The sequence below is a fragment of the Sarcophilus harrisii genome, chromosome 4, assembly GCF_902635505.1.
Source record: "Sarcophilus harrisii chromosome 4, mSarHar1.11, whole genome shotgun sequence".
NCBI classification, from domain to species: Eukaryota; Metazoa; Chordata; class Mammalia; order Dasyuromorphia; family Dasyuridae; genus Sarcophilus; species Sarcophilus harrisii.
This window is the reverse complement of record NC_045429.1, coordinates 141,444,622-141,460,083: the sequence shown is the minus strand read 5'-3', so window position 1 is coordinate 141,460,083 and position 15,462 is coordinate 141,444,622. Positions and strand designations below refer to the sequence as shown.

Sequence of the window (15,462 nt, the reverse complement as noted above, 5' to 3'; positions counted from 1 at the left end):
CATTTCTATTTTCCTAACACTTCTTAAAGGACCATGTCATTTTTTTCTGTTCATTGTAATTTTTCCTTTAAAAATCTTGACTTAGTTGATGAGATTTCTAAAGCCATTATCAGTCTCTCTTCTATTAAATCTACAATGATAGAGAATATATAAAGAAATACAAAGACAGTTTGAAAGCCTTTTCCCTAATAATTAATGTATCAGAACTGCTGGTTTTAATTTCTTACTATCTTTTTTTTCTGCACGCTAATAAAACTGGAAAGAATAATAAAATAGCCATGAAAGAGGAACAAATAAAACCTGAATTCAAGATCTTTTACCTATATATCTTTGTTTTCTTTTGCAAATCTCTTAATGTTCCAAGGAATTAGTTTTCCAAATTTGAGGGAATAGGACTTGTGCTAAAATCTTCCCAGCTCAAAATGTTCTATAAAATGAAACCTGTTACCTGACACTTTGCAGAAATCAATTTGTAATTAATATTTCAAGGGGAAGAAAGGTAGTGAAAAGTAAATTTACTTGTAAAGCAGTTTCAGGACCACAATGTTGAGGATGATTTTGGTTAATTTATAAATTTGAGAATCTGTATTTAATGCTATAACTATGGAATTTTCATAGATTTTTTTTGTGACTCTCCTTTTAGGTTGGCACATTCACTAAGTTTGCAAAATATTTTAGAACCAGAATTCAGAATAACCATGGTGCACTTGAGAAGTGATAAAAAAGAGGCAAAAAAGTCAGTGAATGGATATACAGATTTTTTTGCTACGAAGAGATCTTAGTTTTTATTATTATTTGTTTATTTTAAAAATGGATGTTTACATTAGTTTCCTATTCTTTCTACCTTCCTTACTCCTTTGCTTCCATAGATGCCAGGCTTATGATGAAAAGAGTAGACCCACAATAGAGAATTTCAATATTTTACAAACCTAAAGTATAGTTTTGGTTGGGGAAAAACATAGCTATTCCATTCCTTTTAGTGGTCAAAAATGACTTGCTAGATTACTTAATTTGGTCAGGAGATTATGTTGTGCTTAATACTTTTAGATTTTCAAAGATATTGGAGGAGCTATTAAGTTGCCTGGAAAGTTGACTACTAGCTTAGAAATGACTTTGGAGTGATGTGTGTAAAGTTTAGTAAGCTATATTATAGGGTGACTTTATGTCAGTTATAATTGTTTTGCATTTTAAATGAACACATTTATTAAAACATTATTTTAACTATTTTCTTTTATTTTCTTTTTTCCAATAGTTGGACAAAGAGACTCCGAAAACATGATTGAAAAAGATGAGCTGGATAATACTCTGGTAGCTAGATCAGCATCTAGTGTGCAGGATGTTCAGGGGACTGTGCATGAAATAATTGAGCAAATGCCTTTGTCAGAAGATAACATAGAAGAGTTGGAGCAACCTACAGAATCTCACTCAAATGATGTTGGATTTAAAAAGGTGTTTAAGTTTGTTGGCTTTAAATTTACTGTGAAAAAGGATAAGAATGATAAGTCTGACCCTGTTGAATTACTCACAGTCAAAAAAGATGAATATGATGATGGAGAAGCAAATGGAGCTGATGATTATCAAGATTCTGGTTCAGAAAATGAAGCATTATCTAAAGAGATTGAATCAACTCAGTTAGTTGGGACAGATGAAGAAAGCCAAAAAGAGAGTGCAGATCCTGAGGAAGGCAAGAATTCTGATGAAGAGAAACAAGAAAAAGTAGGCAACAAATCTTCTGAATCTGAAAGTATATCATCATTCAAAAAGTTTTTCAGTCTAGGTTGGGCTGGCTGGAGAAAAAAGACCAGTTATAAGAAATCTAAGGAGGATGAGCCAGACACTTCTGAGAAGAAAAAGGAACAAGAAGTGGGGAAAGGTGATATAGTTGAAATTTATGAAGGAAAGAAAAAGGATACTGCTGAACAATCAACTGAACATCTACCCCACCATGAAATCATTGAAAGTACACAAGATTCCAGTGTGTCTGAAAATGAAAAGGTACATAGGTCTCCTGAAGATCAAGTTCAAGGACAAATACTTTCTGAAGAGAAAGCTGCTCCTTTAGCCACAGAAGTGTTTGATGAAAAGGTAGAAACAGTAGCAGAAGTTCATGTCAGTACTGTGAAAGAGCAAGAACAAAGAGAAAATCAAAGTGATGAGGTAGAACATGTTGTTGGCTCTTTTGTCCTTGCAGCAATTGAAACAAATGCAGATTTGAAGAAAGCTGAAGTGACAGAGAAGTTGGTCAAGACCAAAGAAGTGGTATGTGCTTCTGGAGATGATTATGTTAAACTAGCTGAACCAAGTCCTGAAGTATCAGTCTTGTGTCAGCAACATGAAGGCATCACAAATGAGGTAGAAATACTGTCCTCACAAGAAAGAGGGAGATTGCAAGGAAGCCCATTAAAGAAACTTTTTATTGGTACTGGATTAAAAAAACTGTCTGGAAAGAAACATAAGGGGAAAAGAGGAGATGATGAAATGAAGCCAGACGAATCAGGGGAGCTTACACAAGTGTCAGAAGATTCTCCAGAAACTCCAGAGGAACAAAAAGGTGAAAGTTCTGCTTCATCCCCTGAAGAACTGGCTGAGGTAACCTCTGTAGAGAAAGGTATTGTAGAAGTACCACAGGAGGTTGAGATTGAAGAAGAAGGGGCTGTTTCAGATGGAGAGAAAAAGAGAGAAGGTGTCACTCCCTGGGCCTCTTTTAAAAAGATGGTGACACCCAAGAAACGTATTAGAAGGCTTTCTGAAAGTGATAAGGAAGATGAAATTGAGAAAGTAAAGAGTGCTACTCTTTCTTCAACTGAAAGTGCAGTCTCTGATAATCAGGAAGAGATGAAAGGACATGGGGAGGATCAGAAGATAGAAGAGCCAAAGCGTAAGGTTGATACTTCAGTGTCCTGGGAAGCCTTAATTTGTGTTGGATCTTCCAAGAAAAGAGCAAGGAAGTCATCATCTTCTGATGAAGAAGGAGTTTCTAAAGTTGTTAATGGAGATTTCCAGAAAACAGAAGATGCAGGAAAAAGTAAAGAATCTGGGACTGAAATAACACACATGAATTCCCATGAAGTTGATCAAGGGCAGATAAATTCTTCCCCTGAACTAGCTGGAAGCCCAGTTGAAGGAGAGGGAGTTTCCACATGGGTGTCATTTAAAAGATTAGTTACTCCAAGAAAAAAGTCAAAATCAAAAATGGAAGAGAGAAATGAGGAATCTGTAACTATTTCTGGCATAGAACATTCTCTTTCAGAGATAGAACCTGTGAAAGAAGAATCTTGGGTTTCAATCAAGAAATTCATTCCTGGTCGGAGAAAGAAAAGGTTAGATGGGAAACAAGAACAAATTCCTGCTGAAGAAGACCAAACAGGAGTTAATGAAGATGATTCTGACATCCCAGCTGTTGTTCCTTTATCTGAATATGATGCAGCAGAACAAGAGAAAATTGAAGCCCAACGAGTAAAAAACATTAAAGCAGAAAAAACAAGTCTGCATGAGGAGAAATCTGATCAAGTAGAAGGTCCAAAAACAGGGGAGACAATTGAGGGAGTTAGTGTGACTGTTGTAGAGGGGGAGAGAGCAGTTACAAGTATTGAAGAAAGGTCACCATCCTGGATTTCTACTAAAATTACAGAACCTGTTGAAGAAGCATCAGATCAGCCAAAACAACAGACTGAGATGTTTGAAAAAGAGGTCCTTGTTGAAATACCCGTTGCTAAAACCTTGCCAGATATAAAAGACACTAGCAGTGATATGATTGTTAGTGAGCTAGAGTTAACTTCTGAAGCAGTGACAGTTCCAGAAGAGGCAACAGAAATAACCGAAGCCTCTTGTGCAGAAGAGACTACTGAAATGGTTTCTGCAGTTTCACAGTTGACTGACTCTCCTGATACTACAGAAGAAGCTACACCTGTGCAGGAGGTTGACACACCAGATTTAGAATCTCTAAAGCAACAAACTCAGGAAATAATTCAGGCAGTTATAGAGAAAGTTAAACAATCTGAAGAATCTGAAGCGATTACAGAAACGATTGTTTCAGGGGACACGTTTTCAACAGTTCAGAGTCTTGAAACTAAAATACCAGAGAAAGTGAATGAGAAAAAATCTGAACAAAGTGGTGATCACCAAAGGATCAGCTTAGAAATTGGAGAAGCAGCTGGGTTAGATAACACTAAAGTGATGCATGCTGAGGTGCAGGAAGAGGTACAAGGAACAAAAACTGAAGATAAAACCATTAATGATGGTCAACAAGAAATAATTGAACAAACACCTTCAAAAACCTTACATAAGTTTAATGAAGTTGAAAGGAGTTTAGAAGTGAAGGAATGTAGAACATACAATGATTTTACAACTTATCACATTGAGAGTACAGGCACTGAGACATCACAAATTCCAATGAAACGGAAAACACCAGTTGAAATAAATATAGATGGAGGTACTCTCCTAGTACATTTTGAAGATATAAGTATAAAGCAGCAAGAAGGCAGTGACGGTGATTCTGCACCTGCATTAGGATCTGAAATTGTAGAAACAACAATGGTCACTGTATCGAGTGATAAACCTCCAGAAAGTCCTGGTTTCCAGGCTTCACAGGGAAATAAAGAACAGTCTAAAGTGGAAGAGAAACAGATAGTTACACAAACATTACAGAACATTTCAGGAACTGAAGTGGTGCCAGATTCAGGTTCCATTGTTGATCAGGAAATGAAAGATACAAACATTACAAAAGAACCAATCTCTTTAGACGTGGAAGTGATGGAATTACCTGATCAGACCAAGATACACCAAGTTGAACTGAAAGATGAAAAAGTTACTGAAGAAGAGATTGGACTTCAAAATCGAATCAGTTCTCACTCAGCTTCAGTGAAAGAAGAGGTCTTGATTCAGGAAGAGACACTATCCTCAGAAATTCTCAAAATGCAGAGCTCTAAGACTCAAAAAGCATCTTTACCATTAACAGCTGCAGCAATAGTAGAAGAGGCTATAGCAGAAGCCGTCAAACTTTCAGAAACATCAGTTCAAACTCTGGATTCTGTAAATGTTCAATTAATAACTGAAAAAATACCCTCTGAAAGCCTGAAAGACTCTGACATTGCTTGGAAAGACCAAGAAGTACTCATGGAAAAGCAGTCTCTAGCAGAATCTGTACTTCAAGAAAAAGCAGAAACAGTAGTGGTATCTGCTACTACAGAGACTATCAAAAGTTCTGGTTTCATAAAAAGACCACAAGAAGGGTCTCAGAAACTCTCAGATGCAGCCAGTGTTGAAGTGGTTTCTCAGGTAGTCGAACCACCTCTAAGCCAAGTAGAACTTGGAAAGGATGAAGATACGTTAAACATCAAAACTCAGAATACCATAATGCAGACTGCTGTTGATCAACTTGGTAATGACAAAGATCTAAGCACTCAAACTTCTGCACTTAATGCAGAAGGTCAGGCTCAGATAAGAAAATCTGAAGAAAATGTATCTGAAAGAGATGAAAATGAACTGATAGCACAGCGTGAAATTAAATATTTTACAACTGAACACTTGGGGCCAGCAGCTTTTGAGCAAACTTCAGAAACTCTAATTTTTGATATTTACAAAGATGCCTCTTTTTCTGAAAGTTTTGAAAATATAGTGGCCGTTGAGGTACAGACATCTGAAGAAGCCATTGAAACAAAGACTGGGCCAGAAATTGACAGTGCAATGTCAGGAGAAGTATCTGATAAGCTAAAATATGTACCTAAAAGAGAAACTGAAGATGACATTGTAGTTGAATATTCAGATGACCCAAAATTAGTACCAAGAGAAAGTTATGACATAGACCTATGCAGAGAGTCCTTAGATTCCAACGGACTAAAACTAAAGGAAACTGTCCAGGGTCTGGAATGCCAAGAAAGACTAGTAGTTCAGATAGAAAAGGAAATTTATAACCAGTCAGTAGAAGATATCAAGACACAGACAAAAGAAGAGGTACATAAAAATGATGAGCCTTGTGAGTCGCCACCGAAATCGGCACTGAAGAAATCCTGAGGCATAATGTAAGTCTAGTGCTTTTTTCTTATAAAATAATATTCTATGTTTGTAATATATCTACAAAATTATACGTATGCTCTAATTTTCTCACAATAGTTCTGTGAGATTCCACTGCCATATGGAGGAGGGAACTCGTGGCCTACCTACTGTAAAACACAGTTGTGCTTCTACCTTAGTTTGATTCTATCTGAAACATTTGAAAAATAAATTTTGGTTTCTGCTTTTTGATAAAAATCAATAGCAACCCTAATTCCTGTTGTGCAGTCCTGATATTTCACAAAATTAATGAATGAGTCTTTGAAATTGATACTTTCTAACACTAAATTTGGCCTATTTAAATATGCAATCAATTACCTTTTGAGGCATAGTAGGAAATGAATTGGCTAAAACACGACATATTTCAGGTTTTCCCCTAACCAGTTCAGTGTGGTTCTGAGAAATAAAATTCACTTTTTGAATCATCTGTGACAAGAAATTATCCAACTTAATTTTTGGTTGATTTAAGGCAAATTTCTGTAATCCTTAAAATAGCATATAATGACAGTAAGCTAACATTTCTGCTTCATTTTTAATATTTTATTGATGCTTTTATGGTTTTTGTTAAAAAATGGCTTTCCGCTTCTTGCACCCCCTCCACTTTGACCAAAAAAAAAAAATTTAAACAAGAAGAATGACTAAAAAACCCAGTATTTTCTAATGGTATATACTTTCTGTAGTTTACCCCTTTGTTTCTTTAAATATCAAAGAGATGTTTAAAAACGTCAATAAAATAAGCTCATAGGATAGATGTCAATGATAGATAAGCTCTTCTCATCAATTCAATCACCCATTCCCCTCTAAGATTAAACAGGGGAAAGGGGGAGGAGGGGTGAGGAGAGAAGGAAAGTTTGGATTTCAGTGAGGGTCCTGTTACCAATATCAAGAACACAATAAGTATCACTTTGTTTCTGATGAGGAAAGTATACTCTGTTTTGTTTCTGATGAGGAAAGTATACTCTGTTTTCTGGAACCGAGGATAACTATTGCAATTAATTTGTTGGTCTGCCTTGTACTGTTTTCATTTGTCTAAGTTGTTTGGACATTATTCCTGATTTAGCTTATTCCACTCTATCAGGGCTAATGTCTCAATTTTCTGCACTTTTCCTTGGTCATTTATTGTGACAGAATTGTGTCCCATTATATTCGTATATCATAATTTGTTCATCTTCTACTCCTACTTTGCTTTTCAGTTTTTTGCCTTCCCCAAGTGTGATTTTTCTAAATAGGTCTGTATTTGTGATTGCTGGGGAAAGAAAGTTGGCGTAGAGAATTAGTAATGCCTATGCTGACTGTCCCTTCAGAGCCCTTAGGTAACTCTGGAGGAGCAGAGAAAGCCGCCTATCTGCACTGGTAGAAATTCTTTATTAGAAGCTTCGTGTGTTGAATCTGATAATATCTTTTAATTGTCTGGCATACAGTTCACAGAATAGTCTAACTTATAGCTCTTTAAAGTGAATGCCTCAGATACTGGTTTTTTGCTTTTTTTTTTTTTTTTAATCCCATTTTCCTGATGAGGAAAATGAGACTGAGAAGGGTAGGATGAGCCCAAGTCTCATAGAATCTACAAATTGCATAGTTGAAAGGGGCCTTAAAAGTCATCTAGTCCAACCTATAACTGAATCCTCTCTATAGTTTCACTCACTCAGAAATGGTGGATGTTTGTCCTTTGTTCTTGAAGAGGACCTTGACATTAGGGAGGTGATACCCTGACGTGACCTTTCCCCTCCAGAGCTTTGTCCAGCTATAACATATAGAGCAAGAAGACTGGAGATAGCCTGGATGAGCCTTGTCTTAAAAAGACCCTCTATATAAAGAGAACCTTTTACTTCCTGAGCCAGCACTATCCACTTTGGGTTACTTCTTACTGTTTTTTGTTACATCAAAGCCAACTTTTTCTCTTTTTACTTAGTTCCATTCTCTAAAAGGAAAAAAAAAATCAAATGTCTCATTCCTTTCACAGTCATTCAGATACTTGGAGACTGGCTCCTAGGAGCTCCCTCGATCTTAGATTTCTTCCCTTCCATTGGTTACACATTTCCAGGATCTTCAACCAACATGCTTTTGAGGCCTTTCAGCATCCTGGCTACCTTTGTCTTGGTATTATCTATTTCATCCATACTTTTAAATGTTGCAATTCTAAAAACTAAATACAATAACTTAGATAGAGTTTGAGCAGGATGGGGTCATAATAAAAATTATTAACCTTTAGACTTTGCTTTAATCATTGCAAAGCTTTTCACACACATTTGTACAACAATAATGAACAAAAATTACTAACCATTAGACTTTGTTTTAATGCTTGCAAAGCCTCCACATACATTTGTACAATATTGAACAACAGCCTACCTCTTCTCCATCCTCTCCAAGGTATATGATATTATTTTTGCTTACTTAAATTTTATTTTCTATATTTCCACATGCAAAGTAGAATATATATGAAATTGTTAACTTTTATTTATTAACTTTGTATTTGATTTTTAAAAATATAAAACAAATTCAACCTCATAAAGGTGCTCAAGTTTGTATTAGGTTCCCCCTCTTTTTCCAATCTTTTCCCTCTCCAGCTCTATAAAAGGATAGCTTGATTTTTTTTTGAACATAAATATGTCATCCTAATTCATTTAATTGGATTTATTCTAATTTTCTATTTTTTTTTTATCTCAATTTGATCTTTTGATGAGTAATTCTTTCTCCTACAGTTATGTTTCAGGAAATTTGTAAAACATGGCATCTATCTTTTTATCCAGGTCACTGATGATAAAACTTAGCACAGGATCAGATGCAAAGAAATGTTACTTCAAGTAGACATCAACCCATTCATGATTTTTTGTTGGTGTTTGGCTGTTTTTTGGCCAGGAAACTTACTGGTAGAATTGAGAAAGGCCTGTGAAAACTTGTGGTTGTAGTCCTGGGGCTGTTTTTTTAATTAACTTCAGCCCCAGGTAAATTGATCCAGGACTTGCACAAGTCCTTTTTAAGAATTTTATCTAGGGAGCTTTTGAAATGTCCAATATATCTTTAATCTCCTTGGTCTGGGGATAGTTGGTCTGACATACTACCAATTAGGTCATCTCTCTCCAGCTTGTCATAGAGTATCATGAATGACCTTTATTAAATTCTTTGCTAGAAGTTAGGTAAATTAACTACAGCACTTCCTTGATCCTGATCACAAAAAAAAAAAAAAAAAAAAAAAAAGGAAATGAGGCTATTCTCAACCCATTTGTTTATTGTTTCATTTTCAGACTTAAAGATTGCCCTTTTCCTTTATGAATATTGACATTCCTTTAATAAATTCCAGTATTTTTCTAGGATTAGAAATCAGTTTTTCTGGTCTGTAATTTTCACACTCCATTCTCTGGAAGTGTTACTAGGAGAAAGCATTCTATTTTACTGCAGGGTGGAAATTGCTCCAGGTTTGGGAAATTATGTTCCTCTGGGATGGAAGCCTGTTGGTGAGATTTCCTCCAATAAGGGGGCATGAGTAAAGTTATTCCAGGTTGGGCTGGTACCTGAGAGAAGAAAACTTGCCTCATTAAGTTCTACAGCTTTTCTTAAGGAAGGAGATGTGAATGAGGTGACTAAGACCTGAAATTTGCACAGTCTAGAATTAGAAAGGAAGGGGTTGAGTGGGGATTTAGGACCTGTGTTGTAATTTTACTAAAAATAGTTGCCTCCCAGTTTTGTGATTTTTCACTTCCAAAGTTTTGTCCTACCTATTTAAGTTTTCTTACGTTATGTAGTCCACCATATAAATTTTTAGAAAGTGATGCATAGAATCACCTGTACCCTAAGATAACGGCTCTCTAAAATTTAGATGGGGGAAGAGGGGAGGTATTATTTTTTCAGTGAAAAGAAAACTATTTGGATTTAGGATATCTGTGGCTTTGGTCAAGTCACTTTCCAGACATTTAATTTTAATTTTTGCAAATGAAGATGGCTTTGGGGATGTGCTGGAAATGTATGCTTCAAGGATTCAAGAAGTAGATTCAAGAATTTTGCAAGCCTTGGAGCCTAGAGTTCTCTGTCTCATTGAATAGTCAGAAAATGGGCAAGGGAACTGGGGAGGAGGGCAGGGAGAAAGCACCAGGCTGTACAGGCTATGCATTTCTGATAGTGCCCCAGGTTTTGCATTTCGGTCTCTGCTGCTTTATTCTTCAATCACTACTTGGAATTGGATGACAATATCCATAAAGATCTTGGCGTGCTAGAGCTTGGAGTGAATCAGCTCAATAGGGTACAAACATATAAAGACATAAATGGATGGACAACATTTTTTTCTGAAAAAAATCTCAATGGTTTTCTTATATTTCAATATTGTATGACAACAGAAATCTTGGTCCATATTAAGAGAGTTATATGTGGACCGTCTCCCTAAAATTAAGGAGGTGATGTATTTTGTGCTAGCTAGAACAAATCTAGAATATTAAACTTAATTCTTTTGCCATATTTTTATTTCATCTCTAAGCTAGGGAGCATTCAGAGAAAGGCAACTTGAATATGCTGTTATCACTTAACTATATCATTAGATGTTTGGTTTATCAAGAAACAATTCCAGTTTTTATAGCCATAGTTCAAAAGAAATTGTAGCTTTTTGCTTTGTGGTCCCTACTCCAAATGGTATCTGTACTCAAGTTTATAAAATTAAGAAAGATAGTTTGTCAACTGCTATTCAGAAAGAAAATAATGCAAGATATGATTTACATAATTATCCTTATTTATCCAGTTTATTTAAAGTATGTTTTAAAGAAAGATATTCTTTTAGGCTAGAGGCAAAGCTAAGAAACACACAATTCTTCAGATTGTGGTCTCTTCATTTCTGCAGAATGGTAGGAAAATGGGCAGACAGTACGAAGATTCGTTTTATCAATTTGTTTAAGTTTGACAGTCTTATTTTGTGACTCAGTGGACATATTGTTGAAGCTGAAATATTATATTCACATTCTCCAAATGAAACTATAGAAGACATAAAGAAAATGGAAGCTAAAAGAAAAGCTAGCTAAAGGGAGAGGCAGATAAGAGGTATGAGGTTTGCTATGTGCCCAATGACAAAAATCACTATTTGATGGAAGTTCTTGGGAGTATTTGATTTTGTTGTGCTCACGTTGAGCATTGACAAAAAGGTTATCATGAAGTTAACTGTAGTATTTACATCTCTGAACTAGATCAAGTAAAGACATGGATCAATGTTGGATATAAGACCCCCTTTCTAGCTTCTAGCCTTATGAGATTGAATTTCAATTTATTAGAGGGGGGGGGGGACAAGATAACCAAGTGCTTTGGAGAGGAAAAGTAAAGGATAAAATTAATTCCTAGACCTTGGACCTACTCTTACCCGCTACAAAATCAGCAGAAGATGCTACATACACAGTAAAGTTACCTTTCTGAGGGCATCATAAGGGAGTGGGCAGGTTCTAGTAAACGATATGTTTCAATAAGCCACATATTTACAATTAATTGAAAATTTAGAGAATTCAGGATTGATTTAGGTAAACTAAAATATTGTTTCCTGACTCCTTCAATTAAAGGTGTCTCTTATGCAAAATACTGCCTTATAGACAAAAGTATCTCTGTTCTAAACAGGTGTCTTCCATGCACATGGATGTGTACTCATAATTTCAGGGCGTTATGGTGAGAAGTACATAATAATGCAGTGTAAACTAGAAAGTGATATTTTAAATGTCATTTGTTTTGCATCCTATAATTTTTTTTTAAATTAAAAAGCTTACTAATTAGGGAAAGAAAAAATGAGTAAAAAGTGCATAGCAGAGAATAAACAAAAATCTAGAAGAAAACAAAAAAAAAAGATGAATAACTTTGAATACATTATATAGTATTATAGCTTTTCTTCAAATGAGAATTTACTGTTTTCTGTTGAATGCTGTTTACATGGAAATGTTCTGAATCCTGCTATTTATGTGGAGACGTGTTTTTTCTTCTCATTTGGCATTTAAATTTAAAATTAATAAAAATGTACACAGAAAAACCTCACTAATTTTTGTTGAGGTTTTAATTATTTTGAGTCCCCATATACAATAACCATCATTAATGAGGATCCTCAGATACTTATTGTTTTTTCTCCTTTCATTGTCTTGGTACAGAGAAGAATCTACTTATCCTGTTTCTCACTTTTATTCTTTTTTTTTCCTCTGTAGTTAATTCAGAATGTATATCGTAGGACCAGAATGTGAAGAAGGCCATGTAAGAAAGTGAAGGCTGCTGCTGATTAGACTCAAGAATAATGTTCCTGATCTGTGAGAACAGAAGATTAGGTCTTACTACCTGAAGCCATTCCTAGAGAGCCACTGACAACCCTGAGACATCAGGAGCTATACTCATCATTCTTTTAAGTTTGGATGTTAACATGTCATTTCCTCTTTTTGAGACATTTCTCTTTTTTCACTTGATAACATGTGATGTTTCTGATTTAATGACCTTACTTCTGAACCTTGAGAGGAGTTGGAAACATTTAGTTTCTTATATTCCCAAACTTAGTTTAAAATTCTTCCAAAACTGGAGTGTAATTCTTTGTGTATTTATATGTATATCTTAAATAAACTTTGTTCTGTTTTTATTGTATATTTTCCTTCACTTACTGGTTAAGGAGATATTGTCATACATTATTTGAAGTGCTGAGCGCACATGACTATAGTTAAAGCCCTGTGGAGTTTGGAGCCACAAGCAAACAATAAATGAGGCTTCATTTGCGACTTTCATGAGAGATCTTCCTACTTCAAAGGAACAATTCCTACTTTAGATATTCATTCATGTTTATATCCCCATTTCTATCATTACTCTAAAAGAGCGGCTCTTTCACTCTGTAGAGTGAAAATTTGTGGAAGAGAGTCACTTTGCTGATGGATTTTGCTTTAAGCTCTGGTGAAAGTTGTCAGGAAGTCTCAAGAATGTCAAATTCTGCAAAATTTTAGGCCCTCCTTGATCATTTCAGAATGGATGTTTAGACATGAATGTGTACTGAGCAAAAGAAAAATGTTTTTGATGTTACAGAGAAAAGAATACATTGCTTAAAGTTTTTAGATTCTATTGTTCTTGTATCCTATATCATATCCACACACACACAGCATGAAATAAGACAAGTTCTTTAGAAAGTGGTTTTTGATAGATATTAGATTATGTCTTCTCCATATATATATATATATATATATATATGCCCACTTGTCTCAACAGTGTTTCATTATGTTCATATACATTTGGTAAACTGTGATTTGACAAGTGATTTAAATAAAATATTTGCTTACACTTAGGTTTGTTGGTCTTATTAGAATGTAGGAAACCTGGAACTACGTAAAAGCATTTGTGCCATTGTATTAATCAAATCAGGTAGGCATGAACTGCTAAGCTCTGAATGGATTAAGGGGGAAATCAAAGCATCATTTTAAAAGATGGCTGTTTTACAGAAGTTTAACAGACGTTAAATACAGCATATTTAAAACCTGTGTTTAGTGGCAGAGCTTTATTTTGCCATTGCCAAAGACTAGCCACCTACTGTATGTCATTATTGGTACAATTCCACCATCTGGTGGTGGTTTCTTGAAAGTTACTCAGTTTTCTGGGGTATGGTTATCATCCTCACTTTAAAATTGCTTAACATTTAAATAGCAAATTATTCTGTGAAGAAATCCCATAAATAAAAAGTACTTGGGGTAATACCTAAAAAATTTGGGAAAATGTCAGAATACTTCCAATTATGATCTTTCACACAAATTAGCATGAAAAGTTTTAAACATTGGAGGCCTTTGTTATTATGTAATTGTCACATGTAATGTCTTACTATGTTTATGTCTTTGTAGTGTTGCTTTTTCATTTTCTAAGTTACTAATATTAACATTAAATATTTAACAGCTGGAGAACTAAGACCTGCAAATCCATTTGGTCAAAATGTCTCTCCTTTCCCCATTTAATTTACTGGTTACTTATGAAACTGGAAGATATTTCCTCTGCTGTTGAGAGCAAGCATGGCTACTTAAGAAAAATTAGCCATAGAATTTTGCTATTCACCTTAGGGCACTTCATATTAAATAATGCACAATGGCCTTGACAATATATTCGGGGAGATATAATTTTATGAGGCTGTATGGAGTAGTGAATAGTAGGTTGACCTGGAAGAACTCTGTTTCAGTCCTGTCCAATATATTGCTTCTGTGACCCTGAGTAAATAAATGTAAACTTTCAGTGCTTTAGCCAGTCCTCTTAAGACCATAAACTGCAAAGAAAGAGCTTATCTGCATGTTGAATGCATGAGGAAAAACTCACTTAGGAATTTTCAGTACCAGTGAAACATTTGCTTGCTCTCATTAGAAGACAATATATTTTAAGGTACAAGCAAAACTGGTATTGTGTCAAATCTATTATATATTCCTTTCTAAAATAGCTGTGAAGCTCTTTGCTCAAACATGAGTATGGGATTTACCTAAATCATGCAAAAATCATTAAAATAGTTCTAAGTAAACGCCCTTATTTCTTTCCCCCTAACTGCCTCAACTTTGGAAAATTGCAGTCATCAAAACCCATTCTCCAGAAATTATATTAGTGATTTTTTTTTTTTAGTTACTAATACCAGAATGTGTTGTGAGATGTTTTTAAAATCAGAAATCGTATACCCATATCCCCGTTACAACTGCAGCATGCAATTTTGATAGAATTTTTAAAGGTGTTCTTAATGTATAAAATTCCGTTTAGAACTCCAGGTTAGCTGCAGCTAATGTAAATTGTTTGAAGGAGTTGGGGAACAAGTGATATATGATATCTTGTACTCTAGAAAGTACAACTGTTGCAAACTTGACATTTCTTGTTATTGAGGATTATGACAGTTCCCTGATGTTATTTTATTAATGGTACAAATTACACATCTGTAACAGATAGTTTGTTCCAATATTTTGCCTTGATCTCTGGAACTCCAAATATTCAGCTGAGGGCTGTAGATTTTAACTTGGATTTAAGCTTTAAGCTTTGCAACTTCCCAAGGCATTGGGTTACAAGATATTTCATGAATTTTGTTTTTTTTTAGTTCAAATTTTCATTTGTCTAAATAAAGTATAATCAAATGCTATAATCTAATGGGGTTTTTTATTCACAATTCAGTTTTGAATGCTTTTCCTTTCACACAATTAAGTATGATATTTTAAGTTTTCACCCTTTTTCCCCCTCCAAGTCAATTTGATTCCAATGTTGGTCCTCCAAGTATATTTGGTCCATCTGGGGCTATTTTCAGATAAAATAATTAATAAAGTGATGATACTTAAATCATATATGAACATTTTATATATAGGAGGAATTTTACTGGTCATTATTCCCATTCTACAAGTGATGAAACTTAGGGCCACAGAATTTGTCCAAGATGGCATAATTTGTACTTTTAGTATTTATGTTCACCAAACTCAAAACATTTTA

The 15,462-nt window shown here is 34.8% G+C and overlaps 1 protein-coding gene across 3 annotated transcripts in view; it reads left to right on the top strand.

Moving 5' to 3' along the window:
* The window catches only part of AKAP12 (A-kinase anchoring protein 12), a 116,457-nt gene extending 101,338 nt beyond the window's left edge, over positions 1-15,119 (top strand). For all 3 annotated transcript variants that reach the window (XM_023503270.2, XM_023503271.2, XM_031937626.1), the window contains 2 exons: positions 1,253-6,020; positions 12,207-15,119. In XM_023503270.2, the coding sequence (XP_023359038.1) occupies positions 1,253-6,012 (4,760 nt within the window). In that variant the 3' untranslated portion in view covers positions 6,013-6,020; positions 12,207-15,119. The remainder of the gene's footprint in view (positions 1-1,252; positions 6,021-12,206) is intronic.
* The last annotated feature ends 343 nt before the right edge of the window (positions 15,120-15,462 follow it).